Source organism: Schistocerca cancellata, chromosome 5 (genome assembly GCF_023864275.1).
Source record: "Schistocerca cancellata isolate TAMUIC-IGC-003103 chromosome 5, iqSchCanc2.1, whole genome shotgun sequence".
Classification (NCBI taxonomy): Eukaryota; Metazoa; Arthropoda; class Insecta; order Orthoptera; family Acrididae; genus Schistocerca; species Schistocerca cancellata.
In genome coordinates, this window is record NC_064630.1 from 480073599 (window position 1) to 480091162 (window position 17564).

General features: G+C 39.0%; 1 protein-coding gene across 3 annotated transcripts in view; it reads left to right on the forward strand.

The window, feature by feature from the left end:
- The window catches only part of LOC126187482 (probable tubulin polyglutamylase ttll-15), a 65265-nt gene that overhangs the window by 22537 nt on the left and 25164 nt on the right, over positions 1–17564 (forward strand). For all 3 annotated transcript variants that reach the window (XM_049928588.1, XM_049928589.1, XM_049928590.1), the window contains 2 exons: positions 3208–3327; positions 15811–16040. In XM_049928588.1, coding sequence (XP_049784545.1) covers positions 3208–3327; positions 15811–16040 — 350 coding nt within the window. The remainder of the gene's footprint in view (positions 1–3207; positions 3328–15810; positions 16041–17564) is intronic.

Below are 17564 nucleotides of genomic sequence, written 5' to 3' on the forward strand. Positions count from 1 at the left end.
TTCGATGCCAGAAGTGATCCAAGAACTTGGCTTTGTATTGTGATGTGATGTGATTCTTGAAAGCTTCTTTGGAAAGTAATTTTTGAAATATCCCATGAAAATCTAAGCAAAAGTGTTATAAGCATCATTCATATTTGTTAGGGACAGCATTTCTGCTCAGGACTCACTAGTTAGGATATTTGTAAATTCTACACAGTTTTCAGTGGAAAATTTTCTTTTGTATATGAAGTACACTTTTTTTTCTTGCAGTGGCATTGAAAGAATTTTGAGGACAAGAGCATTATGGTCTGATAATGCCAAATAATTATTTGTTACTTTTACTTATGGGGATCATATATTTGACAACATATTATCTGTAAGACTGTATGTGTGTATGTTATTCTTGTGGCTTCGTGTATGTGCAGTGAACAGTGACATTTTGGGGACATTCCTTGATAAATGGAAACTGTGTTTTAAGTGGTAACACAACAAAGCTATACTCATATTGAAGCAGGCTGTTGCACACCAACATACGTTTACACAAAAGATTGCAATGTGGTAGCATCAACACCAAAACAGGCTTTTGTTGCTGTGCAGTAATGGTTCAGAAGATGCAGGGTCTCATGTTTTTCATTTGTTTGTCAGTCATACTGTCAACTTTAAGGCACCTGTAGAGTGAACTTGAAGTGACATGTTGCAGCAGCTGGGGTATAAAGTAGATAACTGTATATCTTACAATGGCCTTTTAATGCTCTTGCAGTTCTTACTCTCACTTCCCAACACATTTACTCCTGAATGGTTTTTGTTTCTTACTATTATGACACCCCACCTCAGGGGTTGTAATACTTGGCAGGATGACCGAGAGATGTGGTTGGTTTGGGAGAGAAGGCTGAATCACACCAGGGTGTGCAGAGATACACAGACAAGTTTTGCATTGACTTTTATTCCACTGGAGAACACATGTTGCCTTTGCTGATCCAATCAATGGCAGCTTGGCTTGTATACATGTGTCATTGCAAAGCCAGTGCCGGAATCTGTTGCTACAGCATCCAGCTACTCTGTACTCATGATGTAACAGTTCCTGTCCTCATCTGGATGGCATGGCTGACAGTGTGTGTTAGCTGAGCCAGAAGTCCTGCATCTGCCCTCTACAGTACTGCTAGCTATTCCTTCAAGTGCTACTCATGGTCACCACGTAGAGTACAAAAGGGTAACAGCCAGCAGCCGTCATTGTAGTAGAGCCTCAGCAGCTCTGGTTGCTCAGTCAGGGTGACTCAGTTGGTGATAGAGGACAGCACTGGACCCAGGAGGCTGTGAGATCATGTCCCGGCTCCACCTTTGCAGATGGCAGTTTGAGGTCTGTCAGACAATGTCATCCTGAGACACCAAGTTTTTGATCCACCTCACCATGAGTGTGGTGTGTTCATACCATGGAGTTGATTCAGTGGGCCAGTCGCCAATTGAAATCCATCACCAGATGGTCGTCGTGGTTGGCCTGCTGTTTAAACAGTTGTCATCCTCTGTTTCCAGACATGAACAGAATGACAACATGACTGCTTGCCTTGAGCCTTTGGGCTCCTTTGTTTGTGCTCCTTTTCCTACACCTGTGATGAAGTCCCTCTAGAGGGGATGAATGAAGTGTTGCTTAATAATTATAATGTTAGCTTTTCCTGGCCTGTTTCAGTCCCCAAATGTAGGTTACTAGGGGCTTTTGTAACTGTAATGTATGGATTTTTCATAGCACATTAGTGCCCTGTGTTGGGACTGATTAGTCAACACCCATTTATAGTGTCCACCAGGCTGTGCTTCCTTGCCTATAAGTGGTGTTGTAAACCTGTCTCATAGAAATGTTTGCTTAATAACAACATAGCAGTGCACACTACCCAATTTGTCAATCAGTCCCTTGACTTCTACCTTCCAACCATTACTGCACAAAATTTTCAAGAGTTCCCCAGGTCCATTCCTATACTTATTCATGGTTCAGCATTACAATAAAAATCAGTTTCAGCTGAACTGCAGTGTACACAATTACAATTTATGACACAAAAATAATTTTCAAGTAGAGTTGGCTTCCTTGTGTAGTGTTCAAAATGGAGATATGTACTCAGGTGCAAATATATTCAACTAGCTGCCATCCTGAACAAAACAAGAAATTGGAGACCCCAACCAGTTACAAACATACTTCATTGCCTATTCTTTCTACAAATTCTACAATTATTTAGATTCAAGGATTGAAACTTTTGTTAGCTGCATGGCAAGTAGTAGTGTTCAGGTTAAAGCTTCACGACAAGTAATGATGTACTGTATGCAGCACTCACTATTTATTGATGTAGGTAACTTATTTTCTTTGAAAAATAGCAGTTTAATCAAGCAAACTTAAAGCTACCATAAGGATATAAACACAGCTTTTTAGTATAACAGAGGTGGCAGCAGCTGCTTTCAAAGTAGCTGTTTTCTTTCTGATTTACTTGATTAAATTTAATTGACGTAAGTGTGAATAGCATCAAGCAACTTAGTGGTATTTTTTGTTAATGTAATAAACAGATTAAGTTTCTATAGTTTACTTGTTTTATGTTAATGTGTACCTTGACCTTTTCCACTTACCTAAAGGTTCTCCTTCTTGATGGGATTTATGAAATATGATGGATGGATAATGGATGGATAATGAATGAACAGAAATAGTTTCTGCCAATTTCTTCCTCCATTCTGTGCTCACTTTTTCAAATATGCGGGTAATTATGACTAGAGGAAGTCCATCATATTGGCAAATTCCCTCCTTGTTTAATCTCTAATGAGTCTGATATTTCTCCTATGAATTTTACTTTAGATTTTGTGCTTGTCAGTGATTCTTATAAAAGTGCTTGTGTTCTCTTATATGCTCCAAAGTCTTATGGAGTTTTCTATAAATTTAGCTTAGTTACATACTCATAAGCCTTTTGAAGATATACGAATGCACCTCAATATTTGTTTAGTCCTGTCATTGATTTCATTTGCACAGGATCTTCTTCTATGGTTGATATTTGCATAATTCTGTTTTATTAATCAGCTGTGAAATTAATTTTGTGTAATGATCAACAATCTGTTTTGGACATATAAACTGCAGTTGTAAAATTGTTTTTCCTTCTTTCTTTCATCTGTTAACTGCAGACTATATATTAGCCACTATTAAAAGTATTGTGATAACTGTCACCTACAATGCAATGACTTATAAATATGTGTATATTGCAGGTGAACCATTTTCCAGGTTCTGGATATATCACGAATAAAGTAGACCTTTCTACATCAAATCTGCCATACGTACCTGCTGCATTCAGATTGCCTAGGGATAAGGAAAAGTTTCTTCAGTATGTGAGTATCCCTATGGTCATTGTAATAACTTCTAAATCATAACATCTGGTGTTATAACTTTTTTTCACAGCTTTTAAAACAATTTTAAACATCATGTATGAACAAGAACCTGGCTTTGACAACTAGTTTCTAATACTTTCTTCTTTACCATGTGGCCCCTGGGACCATCAAGGTAATGCATGAATAGACAGAAGAACCCATTATTTTTTCATTACAGTATTAGTGATCAATCATTGGATAGAATCACAAGCAAAAAGTATCTAGCAGCACCATCTGAGGCAATTCAAAATGGAATGTCCACTTAAAACACATTGTATAATAGATGCATAGCAGGCTGAGCTTCATAGAACAAATCCCAATAAAACATTATTTTAGCACAAAGGATGTAGCTTATAAAGTCCTTGTTCATGTACAAAGGTAGTAGCTTATAGAACCGTTGTACAACTGGTCCTTGAACATTGGAAGGAGAAGATTGCTACTCAATCAATAGAGAAGGTGTTGAGTCACAGTCAGGCACTATGAAAAAGTTGCTATGTATATTTAGGTAGTGGATCAATGGATCAAATCCTTCAACAGACATAGAAAATTGAGCACACAATCAAACAAACACATCCCTCACGGACATGGCTACTGTTGTCTCCGGGCACTAAAGTCCTATTGTTGTTAGTGTAATGGATTTTCAATTGCATGGTTCTTGAATATTGCGTATCATATTGAAACATTCCAAGTAAGATTAGTGGAGGTTCAGAGAATATCCAAAGCAGAACAGCATGTTTTATCGCTGGTTTGTTTAGTACGTACAACAGTATTGCAGAGAAGCTGTTGTCCATCAAAGAGAGGTGTACTATTAAAATTCTTAGAAAGCACATTCCAAGAAGTGTCGTATTAATTCCATCCACAAATATCTCACAAAGGACCACTGAAGGAATCTGGGATTGTATGGAGGCCTACAGACAGTTGTTCTTTCCATTCACCATTTGCAAATGTAACAGGAAAGAAAGAAAAATAGTGGTGCATGAATTACCCCCTACCACACACTGTAAGGTGTGTTGTACAGCATAGATAGACACATACTTAATATGCATATTTTTAATTTTTATAAGCAGGCACATGGCTATCAGATTTTTGTAAATTTTTATGTTTATGATACATGAAGCTCAGAACTTGAATATTAGCCTGCCTATGCCATTTATTATGGTTCTCAGAAATTCTCAGGATAATCAACTTTAATGTTGTCTGAGAAACTATAACTCACTAAAGGTAGGACAAGTTTTGATTGGCCATGTAGCTCTGTCGATACCACTCTAGACAGGTCATAGCTGAATTGCTGGTTCAAGTGTTGTTTGGATAATTTTGTTGTTGTTTTTGTTCAGTTCAAATACCATAAAATTTAAATATAAAATTAATCAAATCTGTACTAATTAACATGTATATAATTAACATATTTTATGAAAAATGCATGTCTGACATACAATTGAAGATTTTCATGCACAGTGTGACAGAACACTATCTGCAGCTTCGACAGTGAATGTAGAAATGCTACTACAGCCCCAGCTGCCCCTTTCAAAAGAAGTCTAATCCCTTCTAACTGTTGTTGAATTTATCAGAAACTTAAGCCCCAAACAGCTGTAGCTCACTTCACAGGTAATTTTACTGGTGTAAGCATTGGGCCAATGGCATGAGATCTTGGTTTTGGTAACCATTATCAGCATTTTTATAAACCCAGGAGATAATGAGTACTGCTAACTTTCTCTGTATAAGGCCCTCTCTTCCCCTCCACTCACATGCAATGTTCGCACAAAATGATAATTAAATATGTGTTAATTATCATGTATTTGATGCATTTTATATTTAAATGACACAGATATTCAAACTGAATTAAACAAATTAAAAGAAAAGTGGCAAACTGGGCTTGAAGCAATCATCCAGGAATTTATAGTCTTAAGCACTATCTATACAGCATATCATCCATCAAATGTGAAAATTTTTTATAGTCACAAACTAAAAATATAAAAAAATGCTGTGTGGTTCCCTCGTTAGGAAAAAAGGGTTTAATAAAGTATTGCTAATTTAGATTTAATTTAGAAATAGAAACATAATTGTTTATGATATTGCTCAAGAACAGTGATATGAAGAGTCAGGTAGTGACGGAGGCCAATACTAAAGTGCTGCTGGTGCTTTGAGCTTGCAGAAGATAGTAAGAGCAACATTAAAACCAAACTGAAGCAATCACTGCTGGTCAGAGTCTTTAAATTCTACTCTCTGTTGATCTGCTGCTCTATTTTGTGTTATCTGCTAACCAGTATGCACACAGATTTCACTGCTGAGTGTAAAAGACCACATTTCCTGTAACAGCCAACTGAGGGACATCCACAGTCCCCCATTACCCTAGCTTGCAGTATATCACCATGTTTTCTCTTTCTGCTTGCTAATGTTGCCCAACCAATATGTGGCATCTGGATACCACTTGTGAGCAACAGTCTGACACATCTCTAACCAAATAGCATGCAGCTCTGTTTTGCTTATAGCAATGCTGTAATTGTGTCACCAACTGAAGTTTTCACACAGACAATCTCTGATGAATCTTTACCAGCCAAAACATTTCCATTCACCTGTTACTACGATTTGTTGCAGCTGCTTAATCACAATATTTTCATCAAATAGACTAAACCAAACAGTAAACTAGTTGGACTGCTTTTTAGGCTTAATTTCCCAGTTATGTTCACATGTGTTGCTCACTGGCTGTGTCATCCATTGTTGGCGTGAAATGTTCTAAGTTTTAGATTTGCATAAATAAATATTCTTTTGTTCAAACAATGGAAACCCCAGGACGGTATGAAACAATATTATGAAATGGAAGGTTGCTACCCAACAAATATCAGGGATGCTGAGTATCAGATAGGCACAACAAAAAGACTCTCACAATCAAAGCTTTCAGCCGTTGAGGCCTTCATCAGCCAAAGGTGACACACACACACACACACACACACACACACACACACACATTGAGGCCAGAAGAGTTACAGGAACATAGGATGCATTGCAGAGAAAGTTCCCACTTGCACAGTTCAGAAAAGCTGGCATTGGTGGGAAGGATCCATATGGTACAGGCTATGAAGCAGTCACTGAAATGGAGGATATCATGTTTGGCAGCATGTTCAGCAACAGGGTGGTCCACTTGTTTCTTGGCCACCGTTTGTTGATGGCCATTCATGCAGACAGATAGCTTGTTGGTTGTCATGTGTACATAGCATGCAGCACAGTGGTTCCAGCTTAGCTTGTAAATTACCTGACTGGTTTCACAGGTAGCCCTGGCTTTGATGGGATAGGTGATATTAGTGACCAGACTGGAGTAGGTGGTGGTAGGAGTATCTATGGGACAGCCCACTGACTGGCTAGCTCATTTTTTTGATCTGAATCCCTTAGAACAGCCCTGCTCAGGAAGTGGTTGTAATAGTGCGTGCCAAGCACTTCAACAAATATATGACTATAATGTATATGTAATGGTACTTTAGTTTCAGATGCTGATATTCAGTACAGTAATAACACTCATCATATCGGGAGACTGAGGGCACTGGATACACTTTCTATTTATTGTAAGCTTTTAACTGAATAATCTGTATCTTTAATATTGACACCTGCAGCGAGTTCATCTAACAACAAAATAAAATAGTCTGAATATCAATTCTGAAATTCTAGCCTCACAGATAGGATTGCAAAAACTTGCACTTTATACTTTAAGTTAATCACTTTCTCAGATTACTATCATTTTTCTATCTTAAATAAGTCAATGATGAGAATATATAATTGCTCCACACGAATAGTTAATCACACATTATGTGTAGCTTTTATTCACTTTCTGTTACTACTGTACCATAACCTCAATGCTAGAAACAGGTTGTGACATAAAACTATTTTGTAAAAGCAACTATGGCACAAAGCAACAGAGCAGTGTTACCCTCTGAGAGGAATTTTGTTATGTTGACCGTGTTGTTCCTAACGGAGGTGTCTTATCGGAAATGAAAGTCAGAATTACATAAATATTTGAATAGTAACAAACAAAATTTTTGCCTAGCTATACTGTTTATAGAATAAGGGAAACGGTCGCCAGCCTAATTAGGCAAGAGAAAGATTAACGTTCTCGTTTATGAAAGTAGGTATAAGTAACTATAATGGACAAACACAACCTAGACTTAGCCACACGCGAGTGCAATGAACTCTGACACACTTATTTTTTGAGATTGAAGCTAACAACTGGAGCAGCACAAACTATTTGCAAAATTATAAGATATACCAAAACCCCTATTACTTTCAGGCTTTAAAGAGATTATGGTTTTTTATAATTAGTGGTCTTCCCATTACTTGATACTCAGCATTAATACAATAGACAAACTGTGGATCTTGTTATATTATTAATATGCACTTCCTATACACAAGAGAGACATACACTTAACAAACATGAGCATATAATGAAACTTCCTGGCAGATTAAAACTGTGTGCCCGACCGAGACTCGAACTCGGGACCTTTGCCTTTCTTTTTCAGATGAGCAATTAGATGACAGTATGCTTCCTAGATAAAGGAAATGGCCCTTATGTTCCAAGGGTGTATCAGAAATGGATAAGCTGAAATTGGGAAGGGAAGAGCCAGGAGCTGACTGTGCAAGCACTTTCCCCTCTTGTATATTGAGGATTGACCAAATCATTTGTATGCCTTGCTGAAATGATTAACAGACTGCTGCACCTCTGCAGGTGAATGAGCTGGAGAGGCATTGTCATCAGCATACTGTGGCTCTGTTACATGAGTGGTGCTTGTGAACATTTTTGAGTGGAATCTGGACTGGTTAAATAATCCTCCATTGAATCTGTACTTTAGTTCTGCCCCAGTGTTGTTTATAGATGTCTCATAAAGCATAGCTGCCAGGCACAAGGCAAAAAATGTTTATGCAAGAACACATCCTTATTTGAGCCCACTCATTATCGGGAATTCATTAGATGTTTCATTCTGGCAGATGATCTGTCCGGTCATGTCATCATGGAGAGCTTTAATCAGGTCAACAAAATGTTCAGGGCAGCCAAAACATTTGAAGACCATCCATATGGCTTCTCTGGGAACTGTATCAAAGTCCTTTTCTAGGTCGTAAAAAACTCGTAGTAAAGGCTTTTGTTGTTCTCTGCACTTGTTGTGCACAGAAAATCATGTCAATAGTCCTTCTTGATGGGTGAAACCCGCTTAAGACTCGGGAAGCACAGTCTCTGAAAGTGTCTGAAGGTGATTTAAAAGGAGTCTGACAAAAATTTTACCAGCGACAGAGAGCAAGGATATTCCGCGGTAGTTACTACAGATGCTTCTATTGCCTTTCTTGAAGATCATGACAGTTGTGGAGCTCTTCATGTCAGCTGGTACCTTGCGGGTTTCCCACATTAATAATATGACAGAGAAGAGCCTAGGTTTTAGAGGCAACCCACCACCTTGAATAAGTTCCAATGGGATGTTGTCAGGTCCAGGAGCCTTCCCTGGTTTCATACTATCAAGTGCCTTGCTGAATTCTTGAAAAGTTGGAGGATCAGCCATCCAGGGTTGTGGAGGATGCTGTGGGATATGTTTGAGAAAGTCTCCAGTGGCAATAGAAGTGTGGTTCAACAGTGAGCTGAAGTGCTCTGTAACAATTTAAGATGTCCTGACTTTCAGTGAGGATGGTGGTGTAGTAAGAGCTTTCAGTGTTCCTGAAGAGGAGTGGATGGGTCCATAAAGCTCTTAAATTCCAGCATAGAAGCCACACAGGTTCCTGGCATCGGAAAATTTTTTTGAGTTCAGAGGCTTTTTGTTGCCACCATTTGTTCTTTATTGCTTGCATTTCCCTCTGACATTTCTGCTTGAGCTCTTAAAGTGTTTTCTTTTGTGTGCAGGACAGATCTGTAGCAAGCATTCCGCTTTGCAGTGATGATGGCACATTCTTGGCAGCTCCTTTGATGATGTTCTTTAATGTGGTCCATTCTTGTTCGACATCATCTTTGATTGCTGGAGATTTGTGGAGTTGTTCTGACACCTTGTCTTGGAAGTGTCAGTGAACGTATTCATTCTGCAGGTTGTTGATGTTGAGTATTATGTGTGGTGAGTTTGAGAAGTGGAATCGTGGCTTACAATACTTTGGAAAACTCAGACAGCTAACTAAAAGTATATGATCAGTCCAGCAATCATTGATGTTTCAACCTGTTTTTCTGATGAGAATGTCTTTCTTGTCATGTGGTCAAATGATGACATAGTCTATAAGATGCCAGTGTTTGGAGTGTGGGTGCATCCATTTGGTCTTATAGCAGTCAGGCAAGCAGAATTGGATATTGATGATGAAGAGTTTGTACTCAGCATATAGACCAAGAAGTAATAGCCAATTTGCATTGCAGATTCTGACCCCTTGTTTATTCATGATGTCTCTCCAAAAACATTTGTCCCTTCCCACTCTGGCACTGAAGTTGCCCAGTAGGATTAATCAGGTATCTTAGAGAGAGTACTGTTCAGGTAGTGGTAGAACTGATTCTTTGAAACTTCATCACTATCTAAAGTAGAAGCATATGCAGAGATAAAGGGGATGAAGCTGTCTGCACACAGGGGTATTCTATGAGTTATGAGCCTTTCATTAATTGAAATGGGTGTGAGTTGACGTGCATTCACTATTTTTGTTTTTACAGCAAGTCCTACCCATGGATGCGTGGCTCTCCTGCATCGTTTCCTTGGTGTACCCTGAACTTGCCTCACTGATGTGTCCTTCACCTGATTGTCTAGTTTCATTCAAGGCAGCTTTATCTATATCTAGCCTAGCTAGTTCATGGCTGATAAGAGCGGTTCTTCTCTCTGGTCTCTCACTGTTCATGACCAGGAGGTTCCTGACATTCCATGTTCCTAGAGTCATTATCATTTCATTCTTCTTTGGTTTTCATCTGCAGTATAAGGAGTGACCTTGTGGGTGTGGATTCCCAGCCTGGTTCAGGTGTGAATTCTGATGTTTAGCTCACATTTTCAAGGGCCTTCCCCATTCAGGGTGGGCAGCAGTCATCGCAAATAGGCCTACCCAGTCACAGATGCAGGACCAGATCCCCGAGTAGTCACACGGGTTCTCAGGGAGGTGACCATCGCACACCCGCCGTCAATGTTCAGGTCCAGACTAGTAGCTTCCAGCGTCACTCAAAGCCTGCTACCTCTGTCCTTATGCCATCGCCCTTGGGCTTTAAAGAAAATGATGGGAGAAACTGCCATTTGCATGATTTTGTTTACGGTGGATTACAGCTTGCAAGGAGTAACCCACACACTATGATTCTGGAACAGTTCTTCACGGCATATATGTATGAAACATATGACTACAGGTACCAGAATTGCAGCGGACTGCTGTGAGCTTAATGATGGCTGAGCGGTGCCTTTTCAGCTGGTCTGTCTGCCATGACCTCTTTTGCCTCCATGATCGTTGAGAACCTGAGAGATAAAAGAGTCTTCTTCTGCTTGCTTCACCATTGGGTCGAGGGTAGGATAGTAGAGAGGAAAGTGAAAGACACCCTTGGGCCTTGAAACCTAATGCTGTTGGCATTGAAAAAAACCAAGAGTTGGCCAAGGGTTGTTGTTGTTGTTGTTGTTGTTGTTGTGGTGGTCCTCAGTCCTGAGACTGGTTTGATGCAGCTCTCCATGCTACTCTATCCTGTGCAAGCTTCTTCATCTCCCAGTACCTACTGCAGCCTACATCCTTCTGAATCTGCTTAGTTTATTCATCTCTTGGTCTCCCTCTTCAATTTTTACCCTCCACGCTGCCCTCCAATACTAAATTGGTGATCCCTTGATGCCTCAGAACATGTCCTACCAACCGATCCCTTCTTCTAGTTAAGTTGTGCCACAAGCTCCTCTTCTCCCCAATTCTGTTCAATACCTCCTCATTAGTTATGTGATCTACCCATCTAATCTTCAGCATTCTTCTGTAGCACCACATTTCGAAAGCTTCTATTCTCTTCTTGTCTAAACTATTTATCGTCCACGTTTCACTTCCATACATGGATACACCCCATACAAATACTTTCAGAAACGACTTCCTGACATTTAAATCTATACTCGATGTTAACAAATTTTTCTTCTTCAGAAATGCTTTCCTTGCCATTGCCAGTCTACATTTTATATCCTCTCTACTTCGACCATCATCAGTTATTTTGCTCCCCAAATAGCAAAACTCCTTTACTACTTTAAGTGTCTCATTTCCTAATCTAATTCCCTCAGCATCACCCGACTTTATTCGACTACATTCCATTATCCTCGTTTTGCTTTTGTTGATGTTCATCTTATACCCTCCTTTCAAGACACTGTCCATTCCGTTCAACTGCTCTTCCAAGTCCTTTACTGTCTCTGACAGAATTACAATGTCATCGGCGAACCTCAGAGTTTTTATTTCTTCTCCATGGATTTTAATGCCTACTCTGAACTTTACTTTTGTTTCCTTTACTGCTTGCACAATATACAGATTGAATAACATCGGGGATAGGCTACAACCCTGTCTCACTCCCTTCCCAACCACTGCTTCCCTTTCATACCCCTCATCTCTTATAACTGCCATCTGCTTTCTGTACAAATTGTAAATAGCCTTTCGCTCCCTGTATTTTACCCCTGCCACCTTCAGAATTTGAAAGAGAGTATTCCAATCACATTGTCAAAAGCTTTCTCTAAGTCTACAAATGCTAGAAACGTAGGTTTGCCTTTCCTTAGACTTTCTTCTAAGATAAGTCGTAGGCTCAGTATTGCCTCACGTGTTCCAACATTTCTACGGAATCCAAACTGATCTTCCGCGAGGTCGGCTTCTATCAGTTTTTCCATTCGTCTGGAAAGAATTAGCGTTAGTATTTTGCAGCTGTGACTTATTAAACTGATAGTTCGATAATTTTCACATTTGTCAACATCTGCTTTCTTTGGGATTGGAATTATTTTATTCTTCTTGAAGTCTGAGGGTATTTGGCCTGTCTCATACATCTTGCTCACCAGATGGTAGAGTTTTGTCATGACTGACTCTCCCAAGGGTGTCATTAGTTCTAATGGAATAGTGTCTACTCCGGGGGCCTTGTTTCGACTCAGGTCTTTCAGTGCTCTGTCAAACTCTTCATGCAGTATCATATCTCCCATTTCATCTTCATCTACATCCTCTTCCCTTTCCATAATATTGTCTTCAAGTACATCGCCCTTGTATAGACCCTCTATATACTCCTTCCACCTTTCTGCTTTCCCTTCTTTGCTTAGAACTGTGTTTCCATCAAAGCTCTTGATATTCATACAGGTGGTTCTCTTTTCTCCAAAGGTCTCTTTAATTTTCCTGTAGGCAGTATCTATCTTACCCCTAGTGAGATAAGCCTCTACATCCTTACATTTGTCCTCTAGCCATCCCTGCTTAGCCATTTTGCACTTCCTGTCGATCTCATTTTTGAGACGTTTGTATTCCTTTTTGCCTGCTTCATTTACTGCATTTTTATATTTTCTCCTTTCATCAGTTAAATTCAATATTTCTTCTGTTACCCAGGGGTTTCTACTAGCCCTTGTCTTTTTACCTATTTGATCCTCTGCTGCCTTGACTATTTCATCCCTCAAAGCTACCCATTCTTCTTCTAGTGTATTTCTTTTCCCCATTCCTGTCAGTTGTTCCCTTATGCTCTCCCTGAAACCCTGTACAACCTCTGGTTCTTTCAGTTTATCCAGGTCCCATCTCCTTAAATTCCCACCTTTTTGCAGTTTCTTCAGTTTTAATCTACAGTTCATAACCAATAGAGTGTGGTCAGAGTCCATATCTGCCCCTGGAAATGAGTTACAATTTAAAACCTGGCTCCTAAATCTCTGTCTTACCATTATATAATCTATCTGATATCTTCTAGTATCTCCAGGGTTCTTCCATGTATACAACCTTCTTTCATGATTCTTGAACCAAGTGTTAGCTACGATTAAGTTATGCTCTGCACAAAATTCTACCAGGCGGCTTCCTCTTTCATTTCTTAGCTGCAATCCATATTCACCTACTATGTTTCCTTCTCTCCCTTTTCCTACTCTCGAATTCCAGTCACCCATGACTATTAAATTTTTGTCTCCCTTCACTACCTGAATAATTTCTTTTACCTCATCATACATTTCATAAATTTCTTCGTCATCTGCAGAACTAGTTGGCATATAAACTTGTACTACTGTAGTAGGAGTGGGCTTCGTATCTATCTTGGCCACAATAATGCGTTCACTATGCTGTTTGTAGTAGCTTACCCGTACTCCTATTTTTTTTTATTCCTTATTAAACCTACTCCTGCATTACCCCTATTTGATTTTGTATTTATAACCCTGTATTCACCTGACCAAAAGTCTGTTTCCTCCTGCCACCGAACTTCACTAATTCCCACTATATCTAACTTTAACCTATCAATTTCCCTTTTTAAATTTTCTAATCTACCTGCCCGATTAAGGGATCTGACATTCCACGCTCCGATCCTGATAACGATGTTCTCTTGAGTAGTCTCCGCCCAGAGATCCAAATGGGGGACTATTTTACCTCCAGAATATTTTACCCAAGAGGACGCCATCATCATTTAATCATACAGTAAAGCTGTATGCCCTCGGGACAAATTACGGCTGTAGTTCCCCCTTGGTTTCAGCCGTTCGCAGTACCAGAACAGCAAGACCATTTTGATTAATGTTACAGGGCCAGATCAGTCAATCATCCAGACTGTTGCCCCTGCAACTACTGAAAAGTCTGCTGCCCCTCTTCAGCCAAGGGAGGCTGATAGGAAGGAAAACAGAAGCCTGACACAAGTAAGTGGAAGTAATGCCAAACTTAGCTAAGGGCCCTTGTGGTTGCCACCCACATACTCCCAAGACGGGAGCCCCCTGGGGGGACTCCACTTTGCCTGGAATCTCACCAACTGACCTGTCTGGCATGGGTGACCCTACAGGAGCATAGCTCCCACCACCTTAGCTCAGTGGATCACTGAGACATTCAGACCTCCCCACCAACGTTAAGATAGTAGTCCATGGAGAGGATTCAAGAACGTGGAATCACGCATAAAAGTTAGTCTGATTTGTGATTTAGTTTCCTTACATTTTACTACTCCCTGTTTACTTTCTTTTTAAATGAATCGTAATGGTAACTGGATATTAAGTCAGAACTAGTACTGATACCATTTGTGTCACCTAAGGCTGAAACATAAAATGAGGAGAATTACAATACAGTCACTGTTTTTCCATAAGTCAGTATGCCTGGTCTGTGTAAGATATGTTTTAATTGAACAAGAAGTTAGGACATATTATCACATGTCAGCAGAGAGATGACTTTGGGCGAGGCATAGTGAAGGTGGTATTCTTGTAGTGTAAACACATGACAGCCATGTCTTTCGCATGTGCATTGTAGTGTATTGATTTATAGAAATAGCACCATTGATGCTTATCTATGGTTTTATGTGAGTATAATAGGGATTTTTTTATCCTAGAAGGTTTCAGTGTTCCACTACACAAGGTAGGTTCTGTAGTAAATAAATTAAGCCCACTGACTGGCTAGCTCAATTTCTTGTTCTGAATCCCTTAGAACAGCCCTGCTCCAGAAGTGGTTGTAATAGTGCGTGCCAAGCACTTCAACAAATGTATGACTATAAAGTATATGTAATGGTACTTTAGTTTCAGATGCTGATATTCAATACAATAATAATACTCATATTATCGGGAAACTGAGGGCACTGGATAAACTTTCTATTTATTGTAAGCTTGTAACTGAATAATCTGGATCTTTAATATTGACACTGCAGCGGGTTCATCTAACAACAAAATAAAATAGTCTGAATATCAATTCTGAAATTCTAGCCTCACAGATAGGATTACAAAAACTTGCACTTTATACTTTAAGTTAATCACTTTCTTAGATTACTATCATTTTTCTATCCTAAATAAGTCAGTGATGAGAATATGTAATTGCTCCACACGAATAGTTAATAACACATTATGTGTAGCTTTTATTCACTTCAAAACTATATAACCTTAGAATGCCGTCTGCATAACTATGTTCCCGATGATATACTTAACTCTTGCCAGGAAATATTTTTCAGGTTATATTTTAACTGATTGACTCAGTAAGCTTCAGTGCTGAAGTAAGACCAAGGCAAAATCTGTTGCAGAATTGGGGTTCCTAAAATGGTGGTTCGGTCTCCCTCCCTCCCTCAATCCCACTTATAATGAATATGAATAATCTGAGATAATAGATTTTGTCTCTCAAATGAACAGTTGGATGTAATTTTATTAGGCTAATTGATTTAGCATCTAAAGCTGTTAAGTGTTTACTAGATTTTGTCACCTACTGTCTACAAACTGAGACTCTCCATCTAGAAGCTTCTCTTAAATTACTATTTTTTTAATAGGGATGTCATTCAGAAACCTTTGCAGTTGTGAATTTGTAAAATTGAAATGTTGTTAGTGACAACCTACTAATACCTTTCTGTTACAGGCTGCATCCAAGCCTGCTGCTGTGTTTGTGCAGAAGCATAATCAACACCGAGGAATTAAAATTCTTTCACTTGATGAGATGAATCTTAATGATGATGGTACTTTTGTACAAGAGTATATAAGTAATCCACTTCTTATTGATGGTTACAAATTTGATATTGGTGTATATACCGTACTCACTTCTGTTGATCCACTTCGATTGTATGTATATGGTGGAGACATTCTCTTCAGGTTAGTACATTTGTAATCTTTTGTGTTATAGAAATATTGAATATATTCATTGCTAACAGGAGATGTATACTAGTGAAGTCAAGCATATGGTGTTAAAGAGAGACAAAAGTGTATGGTTGTGAAGATGATCAAGAATGACTAACAAAAAATTGGCCATTTCTCTCATTCCCTTTTATAATTTAACTGCCATGAGTCATGAAATCCTGACTAGTTTGAGAATGTCCTCCAACTCTTCATATCTTGTATTAGCGTTTTTGCCTCTGCATTTTTACTGCACCTAACAACTTAGGCAATTTGGTTTTAGTAACATTACTGTCCATTTGGCAAGAGTTTTCCATTGGATTCTGTCCTCATCTTTGCTGTTCAGATCATCTTTGTTACATATATAGTATATACATATATACTTAATATTTGTATGCCAACACATGAGTAGTTATAGCAAAGAAATGTTTTTATACCAATGCTGATCTGCTTCTGATATCGCCATTGCTTCCAAGAACTTGTTACACCTTTCTTAATATGAACTTTGATTTTTGATCCTTTTAATTTCTTACTACCACTTGGTTATAATAGGCAGCTTTCTTATACTTTATTCAATTCATCTTTAAATTTCAAAATTTCTTCTGCTTTCCAGTGTTGAATGCATTCTGTGAGTCCATAAATGGGATGACTGTATTCTGGTTTTCTTTTATGCGTCTTTCCACTTTTACTAATTACAAGATAAAAATTGTTGTGCTGGAACATTTGTGCTTTTTCTGAAACATATCTTTTTCTTGATTAGTCTCTCTCCCTCTCCCTCTCCCTCTCCCTCTCCCTCTCCCTCTCCCTCTCCGTCTCCGTCTCCGTCTCCGTCTCCGTCTCCGTCTCCCTCTCCGTCTCCGTCTCCGTCTCCGTCTCCCTCTCCGTCTCCCTCTCCCTCTCCCCTCCCCCCCTTATCTCTTCGTCTTTTCCCCCACAAATATTATTATATACAGAAGCTAGAGTCGGTGTCTAATAATTCTTGCTAATTCACTTATTAGTAATTCCTTGAGAATTCTTTTCTGGAAATCTGCTGGCAATTCTCCTGTTCAATAAATTTTGACACTAGTTCAAAGTAAATACTACTTCTTATACTACACACTGATTTCAGTAATTCTGAAGTTATTTTTGTGTGTTTCTGCTGAAATCTTTCGGGTTGTGATGAATTACTAGTATTGCCTGTTTCTTCATCACAGATCTGTTCTTCTTCTCATCATTTCACCAACTGATTTGGCACAGCCACCTATTCTGGAACACTGGGACTCAAATCACTATCTTACCATTCTGATTTAGGTTTTCCATTATTTCTCTTAGTGAATGTGAATGGTGGGATTGTTCCTCAAAATGGGCTGTCACCAAATTCCTTTCTCATCTTTGTTCAGTCTGAGCATATACCACATCTCTGAAAACCTTAACACTGATGGAACCTATAACTTTAATCTTCTTTCTTTCATTTTCTTATTTCATGCTAAGGGACACCTCATCTCCATTGTCTTTTATACAGAT